At 35.4% G+C, this 23,675-nt stretch overlaps 1 protein-coding gene across 4 annotated transcripts in view; it reads right to left on the bottom strand.

Moving 5' to 3' along the window:
- LOC131591553 (cyclin-dependent kinase 17) overlaps nucleotides 1–23,675 on the bottom strand; it is a 91,746-nt gene that overhangs the window by 36,446 nt on the left and 31,625 nt on the right. For 2 of the 4 annotated variants that reach the window (XM_058862363.1, XM_058862364.1), the window contains exons 2-4: nucleotides 17,899–18,047; nucleotides 13,285–13,323; nucleotides 4,419–4,583 (exon numbers count right to left, since the gene is read on the bottom strand). In XM_058862363.1, coding sequence (XP_058718346.1) covers nucleotides 4,419–4,583; nucleotides 13,285–13,323; nucleotides 17,899–18,016 — 322 coding nt within the window. In that variant the 5' untranslated portion in view covers nucleotides 18,017–18,047. The remainder of the gene's footprint in view (nucleotides 1–4,418; nucleotides 4,584–13,284; nucleotides 13,324–17,898; nucleotides 18,048–23,675) is intronic. The other 2 variants (XM_058862366.1, XM_058862367.1) reach the window with 2 other exon arrangements.

Below are 23,675 nucleotides of genomic sequence, written 5' to 3'. Positions count from 1 at the left end.
AATACTCATCAGTGCTTCTAAAGGCATGGCAATTTGAACCACAGGAAAAGACTTCCAGAAAGCAGTTCCTAAAGATCAGCCTTAGTTTTGAAGCTAAGGAGAAAAAATGTGACTCTCTTGCTAAGTCACTAAGAAATGTCTTATTCTCTGTGGTGACTTGACAGCTATCTTTTAAAAAATTTCTAACAAACTGTGGAAAATTATTTTTAGTAATATAAAAGCATTATTCAAAACACTACTTGCAGCAAAGCTGTTATGCCAGCACTGTTATATCTGGTATAATAGCACACTCACCATATTGGTTCTTTAATAAAAACTCTCTTTTTAAATACTTTTCTGAGAAGTAATGTAATCTAATTTAGCAATTACAGCTCTTGAGATTCTGTTAGTAAAATGAAGTGTAACAGCTACTGACAATTGTTCCCCAATCTATTTATCCTCATGTTAGAATAAGTCCATTGGTTTGGACCCAAAGTCTATTTTCTTTATGGCAGCTAGGCAAGGGACAGCTATCTCAGTAATCCCACAAAATAAAACCCAACAAAATTAAACTAGTACTGCATTTTTAGACATGGTGCAATTACATAGTTTCTTTTTCAGAGAGACTGATACTTTAAATTAAATAATTATGGGATTGATACTGTCGTATTTTTCACATTTAATTCACAAAGGCATTTGTATTATGAAATTACTAGTAAAAAAAGACAATTGGAAATGCAATGCTCAGAACTACATAGAGGCACTCTAGTTGACAAAGATAATTCTTCTTCTAAGAAGATAACCTATAAAAAACACACAAATAAGCACTGTTTGAAGAACTAGTAACACAAACCTATATATATGGGACAGATAATGCAGTTGTGAGGAGATTCTGTTTTATGAAGATAATAAATCAGGAATGTGAAGACAAAGAGGGTGTGTACCATTCAAGTCTAAAAATGAAATATTTTAGACTTATATAAGATGATGATTTGAATACCTCTGTGATATGATTAATTCTGGTGAGTCTGGATAAGCTATATATCCAGAACCAAAAGGGTTTATGTAGGATACTGGCTGGAGCAACCAAAACTGTATTATTAAGCACATGCATTTCCAATGTGCTAAATATCCAAATGCTCCTATCTATAAGGGTTTGCAGATGTTTTAATTATTTTCTAAACAGATATAATTTTAAGCTTTTTAAAAACGACTGTGTTATCATCTGATATAAATACATCTTTCTATTTGATTCAATTAAAAAGGCATTAGTAGAGCCTTACGTTCATTATTTTAATGGCATAAACCCCAGACTAAGGCATTAACCCAGACATTTTAATCATTTTTACACAGGTGCACAATGATGTTTAAATAAGCAATCATGAAAACCATGCAAATATTTCACTAATTTCTCTAAGCCTTTCTGTAGACAAGTTTACCTGCATGAAAGCTTGCTTGCATAGTCTTCAGAGGTTTTAATCATTCAATAATGTATTGAAATGTTTTCGCTGCAATATCAAGCCACTCCCTTACACAGATGTTTATTTTAATGTACTCTGTATATCTTATTAAATATCCAGAATGGTCATGTAATGAAAAGCTAGATGTAAATGACTACACAATAACAGGGAAACTATAGAAGTACATTAAAAGGAAAAGGCTGTCCTCATTTCAGCTGCGAGGAACACACAACAGAGGAAATTAATACAGGGAACCTATGGTGCAGCAAATGAGAACTCCTCCAAGTAAGCTATAATCGAAGTCACTAATTCGTACTAAGTCAGACTGCATGATCTTTCCACCTTATTTCAAATTATTACAAAAATAATCATGTGACTTGCATAACGGATTTCTTCCAAGGTGCACTTTCCAAAGCTTACTTTTCTACGAAGTGGCTACATTGCACAATTAATTTCAGTGATAATATACTTTGAACTGAGGAAGGCCATAGAGAGAAATTGCCTTTGCCATTCTTTACTGAGCTAGGAAAGCTGTATGGAAACATCATTCCTTTCAAATAATATTTATGACAATGAAACAAAACTTCTTCATAACTGAATCAACACAACAAGCGAAAGCCAGGATTAACTCTCTCCTGGCTGTTACTGCAATTCACCATCAGGGCCAGCTTCAGTTAGCTCTGCACGTTCCAGGAGTCTCTCCAGAAGTGACATTAATATAAGCAGGGAACAAGGACAATCGGATTCATTCTGCATTCAGACAGGTCAGGTCCAAAAAAGGTTTATTAGCTCTGGCTTCATCAGGGACTGCAGCAGCTAAATGTTTCCAGAGGTGCAAGACTGCAGAAGCTGTACAGATACAAGTGAACTAAAAAAAAATCTATCAGCTAAACACTCAGTAGTTTCACAGTCTGGTCTGAGAATCACCTCCGTTATTTAAAATCATCCTGATAACTGAACACTAAACTTAAAAATTGCTAAGAAATTTTAAAAAAGGTACAGCTCAAAAATTTTTCCCTTACACAGTATTTTACAAAACATAAAGGTAACAGAGCATTTGCAAGCAGAAATTCTTTTTAAAGTATCTTGGGATTCTACAGATTATGATAACTGCAGAAACTCAAGTTCAATATTCAAAAAGCAAACGAAACTCCGAAACCCTCCTAGGCTTCTCAGTTTTTATAGTGGTAGTCTCATTCAAATAAAGGAGGCATGAAGATGCACTTGTGGCAGGTCTCAATTTAATCTGGTTTCCTTTAACAACCATCCTTCACCTGCCATGATTTTGTGGTATTTCAAGCATATCTTTCTGACACCACTTTTCTGCCTATGAAATAGAGTAAAAACTGTAAAGAGGGTGGATGAAGAAAGCACAGGAAAGTCTCATGCAGTGTAGCATATTTGACTATTTTGTTTCTGATGTCATTATCCCAACAGGGAAAACCTCAGCTTCCTGATGAGTAATAACCATTCTCATATGGCAGGAACTAAAGAAAGAAAGATGTGAAAAAGGAGCAGAAAGATTGATTGCACGTACTTATACTCCTGTTTTTTACCGCTAGATAACATGCACAAGTAGCTTGTATTTTAATCAAGTAAGGAGTTTAAAAAAAGGCGTTATCGTATCCAAAGCAAGAACAGGTGTTTAACATAGACATACAGACCAACTAGGCCCAGTGGAAGGTGTTCCTGCCTACAATAGGGAGGTTGGAACAAGATGCTCTTTGAGGTCCCTTCCAACCCAAACCATTCATTCTATGATTCCATGACACACTCTGTACATACATCTATTCCGTACTACTTAAAAAATTACAAATTGTTGTTAAAGGTAAAACACAAATTAGAGAGTACAGGCATTTACAGTACATTTACAAATTTAAAAAACATTTTTGCTGCTCCTGTACTTAGTTTACATATATCTAGTTTGAAAAATAATCCATAAAGACTACATATTCAAATAAACACAGATTTCTTTAACTACACAATTAATTTTTTAAAAAACTCTATTAGAATCTGTTAGATTCTTGGCAACTTAACTAAAGCTTGGCTTGGTAAAAATGAAAAAGCAAATACTGCATACAGGACTTGAGTGAAGTCAGAAATTGATACAGCAGTCAAACTGGCACACTAAAACCCATTTTCTTGTGTGATAGCAACAGCTGCTAGAGTAAATTCAAAAATATATAAGTCTTTTATCAGTTGGAATGGTAATTCAAGGAGTAAAAAGACAAGTTTTTGAACATGATGAATGGTATTACACCAGAGGAGGATAGAAGTGGTTTGACTATCTCGAAGATCAGTTTATCACACTTCTAAAGGAGGGCAGGAGATTGAAAAAATAATAAAACTCTAATTAAGCTGTGACTTGCTCTCATTTTTCAGTATCAATTAATGAAACGTAATTTAAAATAACATAAAAGCAGGATAAAACATTAATGGTGACTGGAGGCAGCAAGATGACAAATTACTTGAAGAAAAAATATTTCATAACTTATTTGCTTCACAGAAGCGCAAATATAGCTCAGGACCACAACAAAAAGGTAATTATAGTTGAGTGGCCTTAATTTAATTTTTTTTTCTCTATAATAGTGAGAAGTAATACAGAAGTTCTCTTAAAAATTCTGCATATAGCATGATTATCCTCTGTTTTTTCATATTACATTTATTGTATTTCTTGACAATGCTTAACTGAGATGGATACAGGGGCTACTTGCAAAGTATTAAGAAAGAATATTTTGTTAATTTTAAACTTGTAAAAAAATCATGGGTGATTTCTGTGTGTTCTTCTAATTGCTTTCTTCCTGAAAATCTGAAGAGACATTCAGTGCCTTAAGAACAAATTTCTCGAACTCCAGAAAAAATTACTGCATGCTCAGAGATTTATTAAAGCATTAGAGTATCTGTACCTCTTGTTACGAATCAATACCAACATTATTTTTCACAGAAAAATTAATTTAAACAAACAGTGTAGAAAATTACCTAATCTGCTCCCATTTCTGGGCATTGCCATGAAAGAGCCGAGGCTGCCCCCTATGACGCTGTGTGGTCTCCGTAAAGGGGGCTTCTTGAAAGATCCTGTGTATTGGTGGAGAAATGAGTGCATGCTGTGAGACGTTGGAGGCCTGCCATTCTTCACAATAGGCTCTACAGTTCACAGGGATCAAAATATTCATTGCCACAAGCAAGGAGGATTGTCAGGAACATGCCAGAAGAAAAAAAGAAAGAAAAAAAAAAGAGTTAGTAAACAGGAAATCACCAGTCTGGTAAAATTATCTTTCATGCTAACAGCAGACCACCATACTACGGCCATTTCTCTATTAACAAACAAGTACAAAACATGGCATTAAGTGTTACCTAAATTTAATTTTACTAAATCCTGTAACTCTGCTGCTGGATGAGTAAATGCCCTGAATAGACTTAAAATCTTAGAACGTTGATAAAACCAGAGCATTGTAATTATTTTCTTCTGTCTTACTGCACAATGCTTCGTCTTTGTTTTTAAACAGGACAGCTGATCAATTGTGATGAGCAAATTCAGCTATAAGCCTTCAAAAATATTCTCCCTCTCAAAATTCTTGTGGGTCACCAGTACCAAAGCCTTGCCACTGGAGATCTTTAGAAGTAAACACACCTGTCTATACCTCACAGAGCTGTCACGCCATAATTAAGGTTATTAACTTACAGGCTATCAGAAAAATTTAGCATTCAATTTTTCATTTTGGCTTTCTACTAGATTGTGTTTCAGATGGTTCACAGAGATTTTTAAAAAAAGTTATTATCATCGATAAGCACTTTCTAAAAGAATGAAACGTTAGAAATTTTTCCATCTTATTTACAAGTGTGAGCAGAATTTGGGTGTTCATGCTCCCTCAGCAACCTGACTCTTCACACACGGACTAGCCCTCCAGGACAGACATGGTCTTAGAAGCAGGCTACCTCTGAAAAGATGAGGGTTTTTTTTAACCCCCAAAAGAAGCAGAATAGATGCCCATCTGCACTGACTGTCACAAAAGTGGACTTAGCAGAACCACCAAAGAAGTAATTCATACAAGAAAATAAAGATGAAAGAAATACCCTCACTTCAGAAAATGAGACCAGAGTCATCTGGCAGCTACATGAAAACACTCTCCCTATACAGGTTTTTATTTTTCTGTTCTGCCTAAGAACAGAAGCTATGCCTAAAGAACAGCTGAGATTCAAGTAATTTTACTTTTCCATTATTTGATTCTTATTAACATTACAGATTCATTATTTGGTATTATTACAGAAGAGAGAAAAGGCAGCAGCCACACACTGAGCAAGCACAGTGTGAGTGCTACTGTATGCAGCAGCACCCACTGGAGCCACTGCTCCCAGGGTGTGCTCAGAGCTTCACTCCTGCCTCCTGGGACAGGGAGCAGTCTGGGATGCTATTCCATCACTCCACCTTATTATATACCCACATGAAGGGATCCCAAAATTTTCCTTTCCCTTCCAAGGGAGTAAGAAAAATATAGCTAGGAGTACATATTTTATGAAAGCAGAATTTCAATGGTAAAGGAAAGGAACAGCAACAAACACCTAATAACCTAAGGAAAACAGGATCCTGAATGGAACACTCTCCCCCCCCCCCCCCCCCCCCATACGAAAACCTTCTAGATACATTACTATGATTACTCTGAAGCAGGGACAGAAGTACACAGACAGAATTACCCAAAGACAAGTCAATGACCTTAAGAAATAATTATGCAAGGAATTTTTGCATGTAAACATGAATAACACAGTGAGACAAAAACCCAAAAAACATTAATTCAGCTGCTGCAGGGAAAAAAATAAAAGCCCTGGGGGAAAAAAACCATGCTGCAGGCCGAAAACAGAAAAGACATGTCAGCACTGTTAAAAACCTGCCTGCATCCTTTCATTAGCATCCTTCATAAACACAGCGTCAGAGTGGGTGAACACCAGGAAAAAATACACCATACATCTGTGTATATGTTTGTAAAGTATGACCAGGGTCCTCAAACCTCTGCATATCTCTGTCTCAAATGCTTATTTCTCTTCTAATAGTTTGCATCACCCTTTTGACTTAAGAGTGGTACCAGCTTCCTTGTTGCATGCCTTTAACAACAGATTTATCCTAGGGCAGCAGGCAGCAAATTCCTCATCAGTTTTTAACAGAATCTGTAACTACTTCCACATGACAGGGAACAGTTTCACATTCAACACAACCACTGCTTTTGGTAAGTTAAAAAACTGCTTTTTGCTTTCCAACTTTCTTGCTACTTTGATTTGAATTCGATTAAATTTCTAGCCTAAACACCTCACACTAAGTTTACATGCAGTGATGAATAAATGAATAGTACCGTGTATGTTACGGCTTTTGTCTACTCATGTTGAAAGCAATCCACCTTCATGAACTGTTCAGTATGTAAAAGAGGCTAGAATTTATGAATACACTGAATGTCTATGTAGAGATTGAGTTTTATGTTCATTACTAACATGACAGTGTAATGCACAGAGATATTGAAAAAATCTGTTTTCCTCATGATGCTGGTAAATTTGTATGTATTTATAGTTTAAAAGAAAATTCCTAAATTATCCTAACATACGCAAAGTTCAGCTCAAATATAAGGATAAAAACAGACCACATTAATAAGTAAATTTATAAAAAAATGAAAGATATATGACTGATTATAAGATCCAATTATACAGAAATAACTTTTGTCATCATAGGCAACTATTGCCTTCCTTCACTGTCCTAAGTACTGTACTAAATTGTAGCCCATTGGAGCTCATTATAAAATTTTGCAACGATAATTTAGGTCATGTAGTAGGACAGGCATAACTACTGGCAGACAATGAAGTACGAAAACACTCACATGACACTGGATTTCTGACTAAGACAAGTATTAATACTACTTTTATACTACGTTTATAAACCAGGGTTTAAAATCCTGATACACATTAATTTACAAAAAGGAGGGACTATATGGCATATGATGGTATAACACAAAGGCTAACATTTTGGAAAGTATATTTGTTATAAACTATTCAGTGTGCATTGCTGTCTGCTAGGAGCTTCTAAAGACATTAATTCTGCACTGTGTTACCTCCTCCCTGAAATTGTGACAGTAACAGCCAAGGGCTGGAACAAATATTGAAAATGATCAAGCAAACTCTTGCTGGAAATTAATTTATAAGACTGTTTATTACAGTTTTCATGCATTTATGAGATACAAGAGTTAAATAAAGTGCTTTTGAAAAGACTACATAACTCTCTCTCTCTCTCTAAAGACTCACAAGTATTTCTTTTAAAGTTACAATTTCATTTAATTCACTTCATTTTTTCCAGAATTATTAATATACTGATTCATTATATTTAAAGTACAACACTGCAGTTACAAAATGCAAGTTTAGTCAACTGTCTGGCCTTGAATATAATACATCTAAACTGTAAAATTTGTATGCCTTTACTACACATATCTATAAAAGCTACTTATAATTTTATTTCTGTGATTATAGGTTTGTCTTTAAAAAATGTTTTTCCTATATAAAACTCACAAACATCACTTTAGTGTCACTGTACTTGGTAAATAAACTCAGTAACCACATGCTGCTGTTGGTTTAATATTCAGCAACAGGCAAAATGAATGATGGAAATTAAAAGGTACATAAAAAAACATTAAAAAATTCACTGTTCAAGTGGATCTACTGCATTTTGAGATCATGCACAAATCTGGTCTTCCTCTCTCCACTAGATTACAACAGCAGAAGCATGATACAACCCACAGACTCAGCGGAGGGTACCTGGGGATGCACTGCATCCACCACCTCCATCAGCACGAGAGTGAAAAAGCCAGCCATGGCAGGTTGCATACGGCACACGGAATGATTCTTCTGTGGGAACTCCCACCACAGGATGTTAAAACTACCCAAACTTTCATGACTCAAAGGGAGACTAAGCAAGGTCTCATGCTCAGGGTTACTAACCACACAGAGACTTGCCTAGTTCAGTGAGCCTCTGAGCTAGAAACTGATACAGTACACTGGGGAAATGATGCTGTACTTTGGACTCTAATCTTAGACTTGTCCTCAAATGTCATCCTCAGAGACTGAAGAACAGACAGGCAGAACTCCAGCTGTCCTTACAGCACAAGACTTCCACAGCACCTGGGCATTTCACTTGTGTTGGTTGTTGCTGGCTCAACCATTCCAATAAGGGTCTTTATCTACTATTTATCTACAGCTTCTTTCCTCACCCTACCCTATAATCTGTAACTCCAAACTGATAAAACAAACTGGTATGGAAAAAAAGCTGAAACAGAGACTTTTCAGTGGTTCCTTTAAAATTGTATTTTGTCAATTGTTATTATATCCTCTTCTTATTTTGGCTACAACATCATGTAATCTTGGACTCATCTTTCAAGGAATGCCGTTTCAACTCTCATTCCTTAGGCAGCCTACTAAACTATCATGCAAATCCAGCTTTTAAGTGCAAAAAAAAGTTAAAAAACATTCTCAATAAGAATATTTATTAATATTATGCTGATGTACAGGATGCCCACAGTTTTCTTTTCATTGTCCCTGAACAACTCTTGCAGTAGACACCCTTTAAAATAGTGTATCTACATACACACATTAGTTTTCTATCTATAAAAACACACACCACTTTTTTTAAATGCCACATCCGTGTCACCTTGCTTAAGTGTGCACCTTCAGCAAAGTTTTAAGAAAATTAAGAAATGCATGGTGACTGTGCACTTTTGTATTACTCAATGTTCAAGTTTGATGAGTGCTGAACTAACCCTTTATATAATTTGGATTATTTTCCTGTACTTCTCACATTCTGTCATTCAAACTTCTGTTACTATTGGCATAACCCAAAATAAATACAACAGTGTTCAAAGAAAACACTGTTCAAAATGCAATCAGCCTGGCTTAATAGTGGTTTAAGAGATGATAGATCATTAAATGTTTTGGAATACACACACGTATTTTAAGAAAACACTGTACCCAGTAAGGTACCATTGCTTTGTTAAATTTGAATTAATGCCAACACCAATGCTAACAAACATACAAAACCAGAAAACAACTCAAATGAACCACTGAAATAATTCAATTGTGAAGTGGCATAAATATATGTTTGAACATAAGTGGAACTAGTTTTTTCTTTTTACTTCATAATTATGAAAACTGCCAGAGTCAAGTAGAACAGCAGTGTACATAACCAAGAAACCTGTCCAAGGAATTAACTAAACCCAACAATTTCCTAAAGATGCGTTCTCTTCTTCCCTTAACTGCAATTTAAATTAACCACAAACCTTGACCTGAAATTACTCCTGATTTAAGCAATTTTTCATTTAATCCACAATGTTTCTTTTCCTCATCCATCTGTGATAACAAAGACCCACACTACCACTTTCTTTCCTGTGCTGGATTTACTTAACTGGATTTACTTAAGCTGAGCTCCAGAGAGCCTGCAGAATTGCCTGGCATTTCTTTGCAAAGCCTCAGCAACTGACATACCGTCACACGTCAGTCAGCTGGTGGATTAAAGAAATAAAGAGTTTTCATTAGGAATGTAAATGCATTTTAAAACACTTTTTATGAATATATATTATCACATACTCAACTAACTCATTTTTTTTTACCGTCCCATGAGTATCTCTAGTTTGTGACAAAGAGACCAAGCTTTTTTTTTTAGATTTCACTGCCTAAATTTTGCAGTGGTATTTTCTTTAACTCGCTTTAATAAAGAATTAAATCACCAGCCATACAAGGTGTCATTCTCCCTTAAATCAAATATCTCTGACAGAGCTATGTCTGCAAAAAAATGTTTGATTCCACAATCACTATCCATTCTGGATAGTAAACCATATAACTATGTATTTTAAATTCATATAAATAAAGTTAAAATACACATGTGGAGATTTTATAATCAAAATAAGAGATATTGGAGACTTAGCATTTATGATTACTGATTTAGGTAGAGAATAGGGATTGAACCCAGGCATGTTCCATATTCTAAGTAAGGATGAATTTTTGTGCCTGCCACAATTTACTGCTTCTACCAAAAATGTGGCTTCAAGGTTCTTACCCCCAGCCCCCAACAAAAAAGAACTGCAATTTTGATTTAGGTTTTTGAACTAGATTACTATGGGATACACAGAGCACAGCTGCCAGCAGAAGGATGGAGGGAGAACCTCACTTGACACTTCTAGCTACAACTTGACTTTTGACTGGCTCAAGTATAATAAAATCTCACTAAATGTCTCGAGAATCCACTACTGGATTTTATAGGACAGGACTCAGTGTAGTTTCTTTTCCACCACCTTGACCTCACACTTGCTCCAGAAAACTTACAAGGCTTTTTTTTATAATTTTCAATTTGATAGAGAATGGAAAAGTGTCAAAAATCTACATTTGTGAAATTAAATATTCATCTCTGAACAGCTTTGCATTCATGAGGCTTGTGATGCATCATCACAACCTTTTAAAACTATTTATGTAGGCTTCTCAAACGCCACTGTCGTATAACTTACTCATATTTCAGCATCATCTACTGCACATTCATTTACCTGATCTAAATGTTAGGCTCTGCTAATGATTATTCAGTTTTTTACACAATAAAACCTGATTTTTTTTTTTGGACTTGAAATATAAAATATTTTGAACAAACTGCTGAAGAAACTGTTGTCGAGAAGCCCTTTATTTCTCCAGAAAATCTAGAATGTAAGCAGGTGAATTTCTGATATTACAGAAATTGGCATGCTGCACTGTATAATACTTATTTACACTGCTGTAAAGGCAGTCAGACCCACTCAGTAAAATTAGTTGATTGCAGGTGACAGCTTCCATAGAAGATACACTTAAATAACCCAAAGCAGCAATATGCTTGCTGTATATGAACTCTCTAGGAGCTGGCTGAGGAACACTACAAAATACTGTGTATTTATAGATTATTTTATGGGGTAGTTTCCTTGGATTCTGTTATGTGATACCCAGGAAAACATTAAGTCACTCTAAAAACAGAGCAACCACTCGATACTATTTAAGCCAGTGTTTTTCATTAAACAATAAGATGAAATCTTCAAACAATTGAATATTACAATTATAAATTTGGCAAAACTTCAAGGGATTACTCCCATTGCTCGAATTAATCCATTTGAGTACAGCAGTCATTCCAGAGCAAATGTTCTTCACCTGCACAACACAAGGCAAAAAATATTGGTAGAACATTTGAAAAAATATGCTAATATAACTCTGAAGAAACACAGTTGTCAACTTCCTCCAAAGAAATTAAGTACCTACTCTATTAAAATGGCACTGTAATGTCCCATAAACCTTTTTTTTTAATTTAGGACAGAAAGGACAGAAATTTTCCTGGCTGTTTGAACTACAAAAACAATGCAAAAAACCAAACTACAAATATGAAGGCAAAGAATGAGATCAAGACATCTAAAAAACACTATAAAAAGCCTTTCAAAGTTGACTTCATGCAGAGTGAGGTTTTGCCTTCAGTCTGGGTACCAAAACAATAAAGATCACAATCAAGTGAAATATATTGAAAACCAAACCCCTGCCTTTAAGATTCATGTATTTCATACTGCTTAGAAGATAATTCTCAGATAATATATTTGGTCATTAGAACCTGTACTGGAACATGGTAGCTCTGTACCTCATATCATATAAGCATAAAATACCATCGGTTTAAAACTGTAACTGCAAAAGGCATCACACTACACCACACCATCCAGAAAACGATTTCAGCTACAATTTAATTCAATGCAAGTCAATACCATATCCAAGATACAAGTATCCTTGGCCTCTATCCTTGCATTTACACACACAACTCCCAATGCAAACATCTATGAGACCATGCTGCAAACCAAACCAGAGAACAGAGGATCTGGCTCCTTTTTGCCCTGCTTTCAGAAAGAGTGCTGGCTAGTTATTTTACTTTTCTGTACTTAATGACTCCACCTGAATAACATTTGAGAAAAAATCTCTGCATATTCATCAGTGAGCCTACACTAACAGAAATCTGGTGTATTTAGAGAGTCCACTTCTGAATCTAAACATGATGTTCCTGCCAAACTTGTATTCTACCTCTAAGGAGAACACTTAAGAGTGGACAAAGACCCCACACAGCCCTCCAAGACTATAGGTCTCTGCAGCATGCTTTCAGGCATTGAATTTTCATGCTCGTTTCACTTTATAAGCACTTCCACATATGAACAGAGCCTCTAGGTTTTGTGGGAAGAAGCAAATTAAAACAGAAGGGAAGAAAGAACACTATGTTGTGCAGCATACGTGGGATGGAGAAACCATACTGAACAGTAATAACAGAAATGGATGCAGACCACAGCACAGAAGGGTACATACAGACTACAATAAAAACATTGCCAGTACAGCGTAAGGGACACTACAAGGATCCGTGTTTAGCTGTGACAACTACCAATTACTCACAGTAATCTGCAGCTCTAGAATGAGCTCTAGAAATTCTGGGGATTTCTTCTCCCCCTACCCACCCACACCTTCATACTGATACTTTCCTCCAACATCAACAGAGAAATTTTACCAATTTATTACCAGTAAGCATTTCTGTGCTCATATTTTCAATTCAAGTACACTGTCTTGAAAATATGTTGCAACACACTGTTTTCCTTCCACACTCAAGGAATTATACATAGCAGATGGAATGGGAATTTCTCAGCTCTGTTGAAGATGACATGACATGATTAAAACTACAAAGGCATTTGGATGTTCTGAGACAGTATCGCAATGTGTTAATTTTTATAAACATTCATCCCTCTTATCAGAGTATTAACTAGTCATTAATGCCTTAAACCTAAAAAACACTTACGCACTTTACCGTAGCTGATCCTTCCATTATTACTCACACCTGTAAAATTACAAAAAAATTATGCAAGTGTTCATGAGACTGGATCCTATGATCACATCACTGAGCTAAAAGAGACCAAATGGAGATAAGTATTATTTTACAAATTCACGTAGCCATTTCTATCAGAACTTCATCTTTTTTGGTTCAGTATGTACATGTGTATTTATCTGTACCAAAAAACCCAACAAAATAGAATGCTTTCCAAATTACTTATAAATTAATGCAAGAGCTGTGGATGTATTTTGGAATGCGTCTTGCAATTATTCTTAAAAGCATGCTTGGAGTTTGTGATAATGCATTTCATAATATTAGACAATACAGCCACATTTTTTGCTTTCATTAGAGATCATATGCTTTTGAAGTATTTGCATAAATTTTACACTTAATTAGGCTTTAAATATGCATGATTTGGATGTTACTCCCAGCCAAATTTCATTAGTATGTCATTGCCAAAGAAAAATTTCAGGGGCAAATTTAGTTGTCAACTGCTAAAAATTACCATTTAATATTTTTAATATTAATCTAAATTCATATATTAAGGTAAAATCTAGAATTAAAGAAGCAAGCCAGCACACTGTTAGTATGAAAAATTAAAAATATACAACAAATCCACCTAATTAGTTTTATATGTTGAAACATCACAGACCATGAAAAGCTTTTGTCCCTAGATAAAAGGCTAGCCCGAAGTGCACTTCATACAGTTCATAAGGCTTCAGATATGTCCCTCAATTTTTATGGTTTATGACCTGATTTGTCAGTGCTTCCTCATCCAGAAGCCAATTATGATGAACATAATTTGTAAGAAATATTTAAGTATATATAGGTTTCTGGTCACTAAATAATTTGATGGTGTTCCAAAAAACCCAAACCCAATGGTTATTCTATATTCAGTGCAACAGCTCTGTGCTACTGCATTGAACAATACGGGTTGATCCCTGCTAATCCCATTTTGCTGCCCATGGATGAGTGATGCATACTGAGATTGTACTGACATCAAACGATGAAGGAGGCCGTGTATTAAATGAGACTGCATACAAAAGGGTAGCTGATTCAGTGGTACCAATGCACTGCAAAGAAATCAAAAGTTATAGATCTATTTTTATGTCTGCGAGCTACAAATGGGACAATTTGTTCTACATTAGGAGTACTGTTCTTTGAATCTTGAAACAACCCACTCAAAGCTGGAGCTAATGACAAGGTGGGCCTCTGGATGGGAGCTGCAGTTAACTTGAAATCACAGGCAATTGTGGGAGAAGATACATTTAGCAGGGGCCTGAACAACACAGGCTATTGCAAAAAGGTGACCATAAGGAAAGGTCCCTAGTATCATGCACAAGTGATCTACATATGTAATGGCAGTGCTGAACTGCAACTTCTAATGAAGATTTTTACAGGAGACATGCATATATATATATATATATAAATATAAATATATATATATATATGAAAGTATTTCACAGGATATAAACAATATGGAGATAAACCTGGATTCTAGGTCAGCACAGATGTGTTTTTCTATGGACAAAGTCTCTACAATCTCTATAACCCAGTAACACAGCTGTTTCCCAGGAAGGAAAAATAAACAGCATAAATTATAACCCTCAGTGAACACAGCCATCAGCATGGAATGACAGGAGACAAGATGAGCAATTTGCTAGAAAGAAAAAATTAAAACAAAAAAATTGGACAATAACAATGGAATTAAATTCTGCTGTTAAAGCCTTCAGCATTCAAGATCTAGTCTTGCCTTCTGACCTTAAATGCACAGCTTCAATGCCCTTCAACTCTTACTTCTCAAGTTCATAACGTAATGCTCGAAAATAAAGCACACATGAGGAACCACTTTCTGAAGATTATTTGCATCCCTGACTTTGATTCTCTGAGATTAATATATTGGCATGCCTTTGATTTACTAGACAGTGCTTTTAAACTTTCTTTAGGAACAGATTCAAAGCCTGTTAACTGGGCACATTTCTTTCTCTGTTCCACAGGGTAAAGGAGCCATTTATTCTTTAAAGCAGAACTATGGAGATGGCTATTCCTGCCTCTTGAGATCACCACCATCGCAGTAAAGGATGCACTTTCAAGATCTTGATGCAGCTATCTTTATAAAATATTCTTCAAGAGACTACATCCTCTCATGTGTCTCAGCTGGATATTTACAGTTAGTGGAGGCTTTTTAGCACTGTGATTTTTTAAGATGCCAAGGAAAACCTTTTTCATTTAAGCACTCCTATGTAAGCAAATTTTTTTAAATGCCCACTGAAGGATTTTTTCCAGGTCATGTTCTTTGCCAAACTGGTCTTTCACCAAAAGAGAAAAATAACTTCTTGTCTGTTTTTCCAACAATTGTTGTTGCCCAAAGCCCAATCCCTGCAGTCTGCCTGAAAAATACTCTTTCCAAATTATCTTCATCTGTGGAAATGGTAGAGCGTCCTTTAGAAAAGCAAGACTAGCTAGAGCAGCAAGCATTTTCCAGCCCTACTTTCTAAGAAAAGTAAGGTCAGAAAGGAAAAGCAAAGGAAAACAAAAATCCACAATGCAGCACCCTGTTCACCTCTGCAAGATCAAAGATAGCCCAAGTACTAATAACTGCATTCTGGAAGAATCTGAAAAAGGTAGCAAGTGTCAGTAAAACTTTTTTTAATAACATGAAATGATGAGTTGAAAATTAGGCACAGCAAAGTACGGGTTACGTTCTTTGTCTTCTTTCATGAAGACCGACAACATCTTGAGTGTATCCAAGAAGACTGTACTAAGGCATCGACTATGTTCTTCATGTATTACCATGGCATATATTATTATCACAGTTTTAATATGTAAGGTTCCCTTTGGCCAATGAATTACCATGAAAAGCAAAATAAAAACAGCACTAAAAGCTAGGTAAGTAATTTGCAATTAGGAACATTTTCTTGAATTGTATTTTTAACTTATTTTAACATGAAATATCTACTGACAAGTTAAGCTCGTCACAGTTTGGCAACAAGTATACACACATCCAAGTATTACTGTTTGGGATTATTCTCAGATAATATTACAAGCTGCAAATGGTTTTATAGACGGTTTAAGAGGGCATAAGCTCATGCTTCTGTAAAGAAGTTATTGTGTTCTCTGTCCCTTGAGCTGACACCCAGGACATGGTCCAGTTTAAGGTAAAATCTTTTTATTTTTCCTGGATTCGGTTTTCAATGAATCAATTCAGCAACCCAGTTTAGTACACTCATTGATGCTTTGATGATTCATTTTTTTACGTTCATTTTTCAGCATGGAAGTAACAATCTTTGCACGTGTTTACATAATGAAATCAATCTTGCAGAAGTATATACAGGTCTGAAAAAATACACATCAGTAACAAAGGCAAATACAAGTGAAATCATGTGGGACAACTCAATGTCTCAGAAAGGACTAAATAGGTATCAGTGCAAAAACACTGCAATTGTTGCTCCAGAGTAGACCTGTTGTATCAACATACAGAAAGTTGTAATAAACCTTGTCTCACAAAATACTGGGGATGGCCCATAGTAAAAACAGGACAACAGCAATGAATATACCAGGGATTAAATGTGAAAATGAAAAACATTATTAGCTTTGTTTTGCCAAAGGTAAATTCTGCTTCCAAAATCTTGGTATGCAATGAATTTGAATGGAGTTTTAAAAATCTGCAGGGCAAATTCCATTGTCTGTACCTGTACTCGAATTTCCTGGCCCTTTCAGTTTTCAGTGGGAAAATTCAGAATCCTTTATTGTTGTGAAGTGGGAGAAAAATAGAATTCAGATCTCTTGATAAATGAAAAAAATCTTAGATATCAGCAAAGCAAAAAATAACACTAATCAGCATTGAAGATGAAATATGACTTAAAAGCTGCAGCCCAGGAAACAAACAAGCAACAAAACCTCTTCCAGTCATTACTGCTGCAGATTGCATCCAAAAGCGGCATCATCACTAATGTGGACTTCACAGCAGCCGGCACATTTATGGGATCAGCCAAAGACTTATGTAAGAATACAGAGACAAGCTGGTTATCCTGAATGTTTCTAGCCACCTTCATATTGGTCAAGAGAATTACTTACTGAGAGACATGAAGAGATTACAGAATTTAGTGTACTGTACTGCATCACCAATGTAAGGTAAACAGTTTTATATGGAATGCTTAAGCAATTAGTCAATCATATTACTAAATAATGATTTTGAGAACAGACTGAATTTGAAGCCATATGAAGCTGATGTGAGACCTGCTAAATCCATACAATGGGTTTATACACTGCAAGAACATCTATAAGCCTTGCTGCACACAACATAAAAAGATAAATTTAGGTAGCTTTTCATAAATTGCTGTATAACAGTTTAATACCAAATCAAACCAAATCAATATGCAATAACATATCAACCTGTTGAAAGAACTAGGGTAGCGGAATGTAAGATAAAAAAAAAAAAAAAGAAAAGAAAAAAAAAAAAGAAAAGGTTAGTGATAAAGTCCCTGCAACTGTGAAAACTGAAATAAATCCCTGCAATGCTCAATTGAATAGGGCCTGACAAAATTCTTACATTTTCTACAAAGTGAAAGATATGCTTACCGTTATCTTTGCTGCTGTTTTCTTCAATTGTCATTTGTTCTGCTAGCTCAGACAGTGATTCATCAATGGTCTGGCTTCCTCGCAAGGTTAAGGAAAGTCTTCTCTTAAATTTTTTCATTCTATCGATATTGAGTCTGGCTTAAGGAAGCCTGAAAACAAAAATGAACAAAATGTGTGAAAAAATTATTTATTTAGAAAAGGAACTTTAATTGACTGACATAAAAATGCCTGAAGGCTTACAGAAAACTTGCACAATATGCAAGTTATACACAAAAAAAATATCCTTAAACAAGATTACTGAACTGTATAAGAATGTTTTGAGAGGCTGATGCCCATACACTTTTGCAATTCTTATTTTCATTTGGAAAAAAAGAACCTTTGGGTTTGTTTGGGTTTTTTGTTTGTTTTTTTTTAGAAAAACAGCTAACTTAGTCATGACTTTTACACTTCAATAATAAAGGAAACAGTCATCTGAAAACCTGCTGAGTGTGTGCTCTGTGGCCTCCTCCACAGTCTCTTTTACTAATCCCAATAAGCAGAAGGAGACTGTAGCCTTTTCTCTTTTTCAGCCCCATTTTTGATGATGAAAACTTACCAAACTCCTCTATATTTTACCCTTTTCACAAACAGAAGAAGAGGACAATGCTTGAAGTTTTAAACACAAAAGGAATTCTCAAACACCATCCCATCTAGGGAACTAGGACAGCCAGAGTCTGGTAACAATGGCTAGAATGGATGTTTCTCTTAAGAGTCAAGCAATAGAATGGAACTGGGAACAAAGCAGCAGTCACTTTCTCCCTGGAAAGTTGTAAGCAAACAAACAATAATAACAAAGGTCCAGGTCAATAAACTTGCTGCCACAAGTCTGAGCTGGTAAGCGAACTTTGTGGTGTGCCATATGTGTGCCCTTGCACAACAAGACACACAGTTCTGTCTTTCCTCACTCCATATGGACAGTTTACCCTTCATGTTATTTCTCAGTAATTTGTTCATCGGGTCATAGCCTCCAAGAATCACACATGCAGTGTTCAACACAAGTGCAGAATACTGAAGTCTAAAATGCTCATATATATTTTCCCCCATCAGTTTATTTTGCCCCTATTTTGCCTTCCAAAATTCATTATTCAAATACAAAATCAGATTTTCCTCTATGTTCTCATTTCAACAGAGAAATGTAAGAAGTAGTATGCCAAAGATCCACACTTAATAACAAACTGCAAAAACAATTACTTTCGTATTGACAGCATCCCTTTAAGTATACACATTTCAACTGTGGAACTTAACTCTTTTTTCAGCTTCATAATAAAAAGAACAAATTGGTAGAACAAATTTGAAAGTGGCTGCTGGTGGTAGGAGAATGCTTATATAGGCTAAACTTTCACAAGACAAGATTGTTTAGCACAGCAAGTAACACATTAGGGATGGATAAAAGAAGACCTTTGGGATATTGGCTCCAAAGTCTGAGACGAACAGTAAAATCACTGGCAAAGAAACAGCTGCATCCAGTGGGAAAGAGGTGGATTAAAACACAGGGTAACTAACACCTCAGACAATCACAGCTATATAAAGCAGAATTATTAAGGGACTGGGTACTGATACACAGGAAATAAAATACACTGCTGTAGATACAGTTAAGCCACTGGTTTCTAAACTGCCCCTTTAATGCAATGCTGTAAGTGCAATAAAGCCCTTAAGATGAATAATTTTACTCTTTCACTCAAAAGCAGGATATTGTTAAGAAACTGCATTCAGAGAGCATTCCAAAGGGAACATTTACTTTTCCTGTTCAGGACCAGGCTATAAAGATCTTGAAACTCTTATTTCTGCATTCAAACTTTTTTTTAAAAAAATTGCCTGTGTTTCTCTAAAAGGACAATTTTGTAAAACATTTGGAAGGACACCTCACCTATGTGTAGTTTTACTCAATTCTTCCATTTTGTTTTTCTAAAACCTGCATTTTCCTCCATGTATTATTCTCAAAAAAGGATACATGCAATTTTTAGCTATATAATGCCCCAAAGCTCTCTGACAGCACAACAATTTCCTTCCAATTTTCCACTTGGGCAGTAACTGAAAAAGCAGGTGCCTTTAAAGGGAAACAGGCCATTCCTGGCTTTTGATCCTGGCAAGTACTTAAGCCTACACAAATTTTTAATCAAAAAGGTCTACTGCTGAAAAATATTACATATAAATTAGCAGACATATGGATTAGAAATTCCAGGAAACATTCTAAATCTCAAGCTAATAAATAAACCCCCAAAGTATTTTGTCAACTATAATTATAACATTTTTCCTGTTATGGGATGGTTTCATTGAGTAATGAAGTACCATTTTTACTAACATTCAGGTTAAATTCATAGCTTGGTTTTTAAATAATTTAGCAGTAAAAAGGAATGAGGAGCAAGAATCCACATGTGTTTTCTTCTACTGAAATGTATGTCAGCTTTTTAAAGGAAAATATGCTCACCAATATGAAACCTATTTTTTTTCCCTTAAGGCATCAGTATTCTTGCTAGTACACAATTGTAAAGGAGGGGGGGAAAAAAGGAAGTATTGACTAGTATCTAGCACTTAGAAATGTCCTCTTTTTGCCTTCTTTATTCTCATGGCCAAAGTTGCAGAACCTATTCAATCTTGGAAGTTCAAGACAAGACATCAGTGAACAACAAAGCTTTGAAAATATCATCTGTACAATCCAAAACTAACACTGGTTCTCTAAAATGACAGCACTTTCCAGAAAAGTCCAAATTGTCTGATAATCATTTTTCACCAGTTAACAGCAGATGCATACCTATTATCTCCCTTTAACAGCAAATCTAATTTAAATCCAAAATGGAATTACTTGATTAGCAATATACATGTAGAAGCAATGCTCCCCCAAATTCTTAATGACTGTGAAAAGAATACAGTTATTTCTATATTTAGTTTTAGAACAGAGCCCACAGGCTTGACATATTCTATTCTGCAAATTTCTCTATTCTAAGTCATACCCAAATCAAGTATTTCAGATGTCACAGTAGATAGCTGCATACACTTGAATGCAACTAATGCAAATTCTAGTCTTCTGCAGACAGAATGAGGACAAGCAATCTGATATGTCACTATCTGATACAACCTACAAAAGCTGGCAGAGACATATTTGTTCAATCCTTATACTAATATCAAATTAAGGAAGCAACACTGTATTAAGGGAACTCCTGCTTCTTACAATCTGCAGTCCAACCCTGAAAAACTGGTCTGTTTGTCCTTAAAAGTAATGCAAGTTAATCCTTGAAAACAATGCTAAAATTTACCTTTTCTGTTTTCCAACAGTCACTGTCATTAACTCAGTCCACTACTCTAGTCTTAAACCCCTGTCTTGAACCCAATGTCTTTTAAAAGTGATCTTCGTAATACAGTTCTGAAAACAAACTCCATTTTTTAAACTGATCCAGGTAAGATTAGATTTAAACAGGTGTGTTTTGGTTCACTTTCTCTGAATCTCACTAATCACACCTGAAGGACAGCACTTCTCATTTAGCACGTCTGTATGTTCACTACACCCAGACTGTACAGCAGGCAGACATGAAAGCACTTGGATTCCAAAGCAGTAACTCAGCTAGATTTTGCACAAATGTATTCACCAAAATTCAAAGGTCTTACACTGCCAGTGGCCAACATTCTCAAAAGCCCTTCCACTTCCTTCAGTTTCCCAGATTCTTCATTTCTTGGAAGTTAAAAAAGTAAGGCATTAAGACCTTTGTACACAATTACTAGGTGTGCTTAATCCTTGTAAGTTTAAACAAATTCAGTTAAATTTTTCAAAACCAATAAAGCTATTTAACAACTTAAATTTTAGTCAGTTTATTTCATGAGGGTCACAAATACCAAAAGATCACTAAGATTTTGCTGATTCAAAGCCCTTTGAAGTCAAAGGGAACCTGTCCTTCAACTTCAAATAGCTTTGGATCAGTCTAAGTGGTGACTCTTAAGTTATATTGCATCGAGGTCCATCTACATAGAGATTAAGCATTTTAAAATTACTTTTCTACTTAGATAGACTGTGAAGTTGCAACCAGACTGTTTTTACAGGTTGCTTTACAAGGCAGTAGGTATTTTCCAAACATCTAAAGGCAGTTCTTGTTCTGGAAAACTCACCTGTAAGACAACAGCTTTAGTGGAAGGAAAGGAGAGGATCAGAAACCCTACCTAACAGCAGGAAGAACAGCATGGATGCAGCATGGCCCTTAAAGATGGGTTAACAAACTAAGGTACAAGACTTGTGCGCAGGAACAAGACATCAAAGAAAACAGGTAACAGCACTCTATATGAACTCCTTGTGTCAGAAAGAGAGGCCTGAAAAACTCAAGAGTGCTGCAAATGGTATTAATTACAAACTGAAATAGGAAACACCTGTCAAGGATATTGTCCCCTTATTTAAAGAAAAATAAAAAAAATCAGCTTTCCACTATGTCAAACTGTTCTCAACCTACCTGAATTTAAAAAAATAAACACAACCACTGACATTAGCATGTGGCACATCAAATACAGAGCAAACTATTAATTATACTAATGAGAAATATATAGATAATTTATCCAGGATAACAACCAACCAGTTTGAGCACTCATAAAATTCACATATAGTACAGATATACCTCCTTACAATCACAATTCTACTCTACAAGAATGGATTACAAACATGGAATTTCAGTCACTGCATTTATTTTTTGTATTTGTCTCAACTCACATTCGTTAAGATCAGTGAAAAAAAATTTCTACTGCATTTTTCCTTGGCCTTTGGAAGCAACTTGAGACTGGTCAACTAGACTCTTGTCAGGAGCACAGCTGCTTAAAAAGTTACTAGCTTTATGCTGCATTGGGTCAAAGAACTGACACTGTACAGATACAAGCGACACCTGACAAACAAGGTCTTTGTTACTGATGAAAGAAAACTGTGAAGTCAAATACCTCAGCTTAGTCTGATCTCACCAGTGCAAAAAGGGCAAAAGGACTCTCACAGTTTTTTCCTTTAGGAACAATATTCAATATAGAACTAAACTTTCCCAGTGAAGCCCTTTTTAATGTACTTATAGAATCACAGCCAAACAATTACTCAAAATTGGAGGTACAAAGGTATTTACAAAGGTTAGCTTCTTATCTGAGGATAGTTTTACTAGTTAATATAGGCAAATAGGCTCCTCCCTAAGTGAATGAGAGCATCTATATTCAGCTCCTGATCTAGATCATCAACTGGAAGAACCACTCCAAAGAGAGGAAATATATGGAAATTACCCTGTCCTAATTTAATTTTGACTATGAATACTTTCCCTTATCTTCACCCTGCTCCCCCCCAAACCCTTTGCCTTTAAAGAATAATGAAGGACATAAATTAGTTCAAGGGGTTTGTGGTTGTTTTTTTTTTTAATTAATCTTTTAAGTAAAATGTATATATATATTGAACATTACTACAGGCATATTTAACTATGCTATTGGTAGAGAATTTAAAACACTGAAAAACATCAAATTTGCCCAAAAGATCAAATTTTGCCCTTCTTTTTTCATATCCTATGCTTATCTTCTTTCTCTGGACAAAAAAGCTTTACTTAGGTAACCACAGCAAGTTTACATTCTTTAAAATGTAGACATGTATTTGCTTCCATGTAGATTCAAGCAATATCAAACAGCAAAATCAACAGAGATGTACTATTTGATAGATCTCCCTGGATTAGATATGTCATACTGATTAATAGCTCCATGTTAATTATCAAAGGCTCTGTTCTCTCAACTGCTAAGTGAAA

This window comes from Poecile atricapillus, chromosome W (genome assembly GCF_030490865.1).
Source record: "Poecile atricapillus isolate bPoeAtr1 chromosome W, bPoeAtr1.hap1, whole genome shotgun sequence".
Lineage (NCBI taxonomy): Eukaryota > Metazoa > Chordata > Aves > Passeriformes > Paridae > Poecile > Poecile atricapillus.
This window is presented reverse-complemented; position numbering and strand designations above follow the sequence as displayed.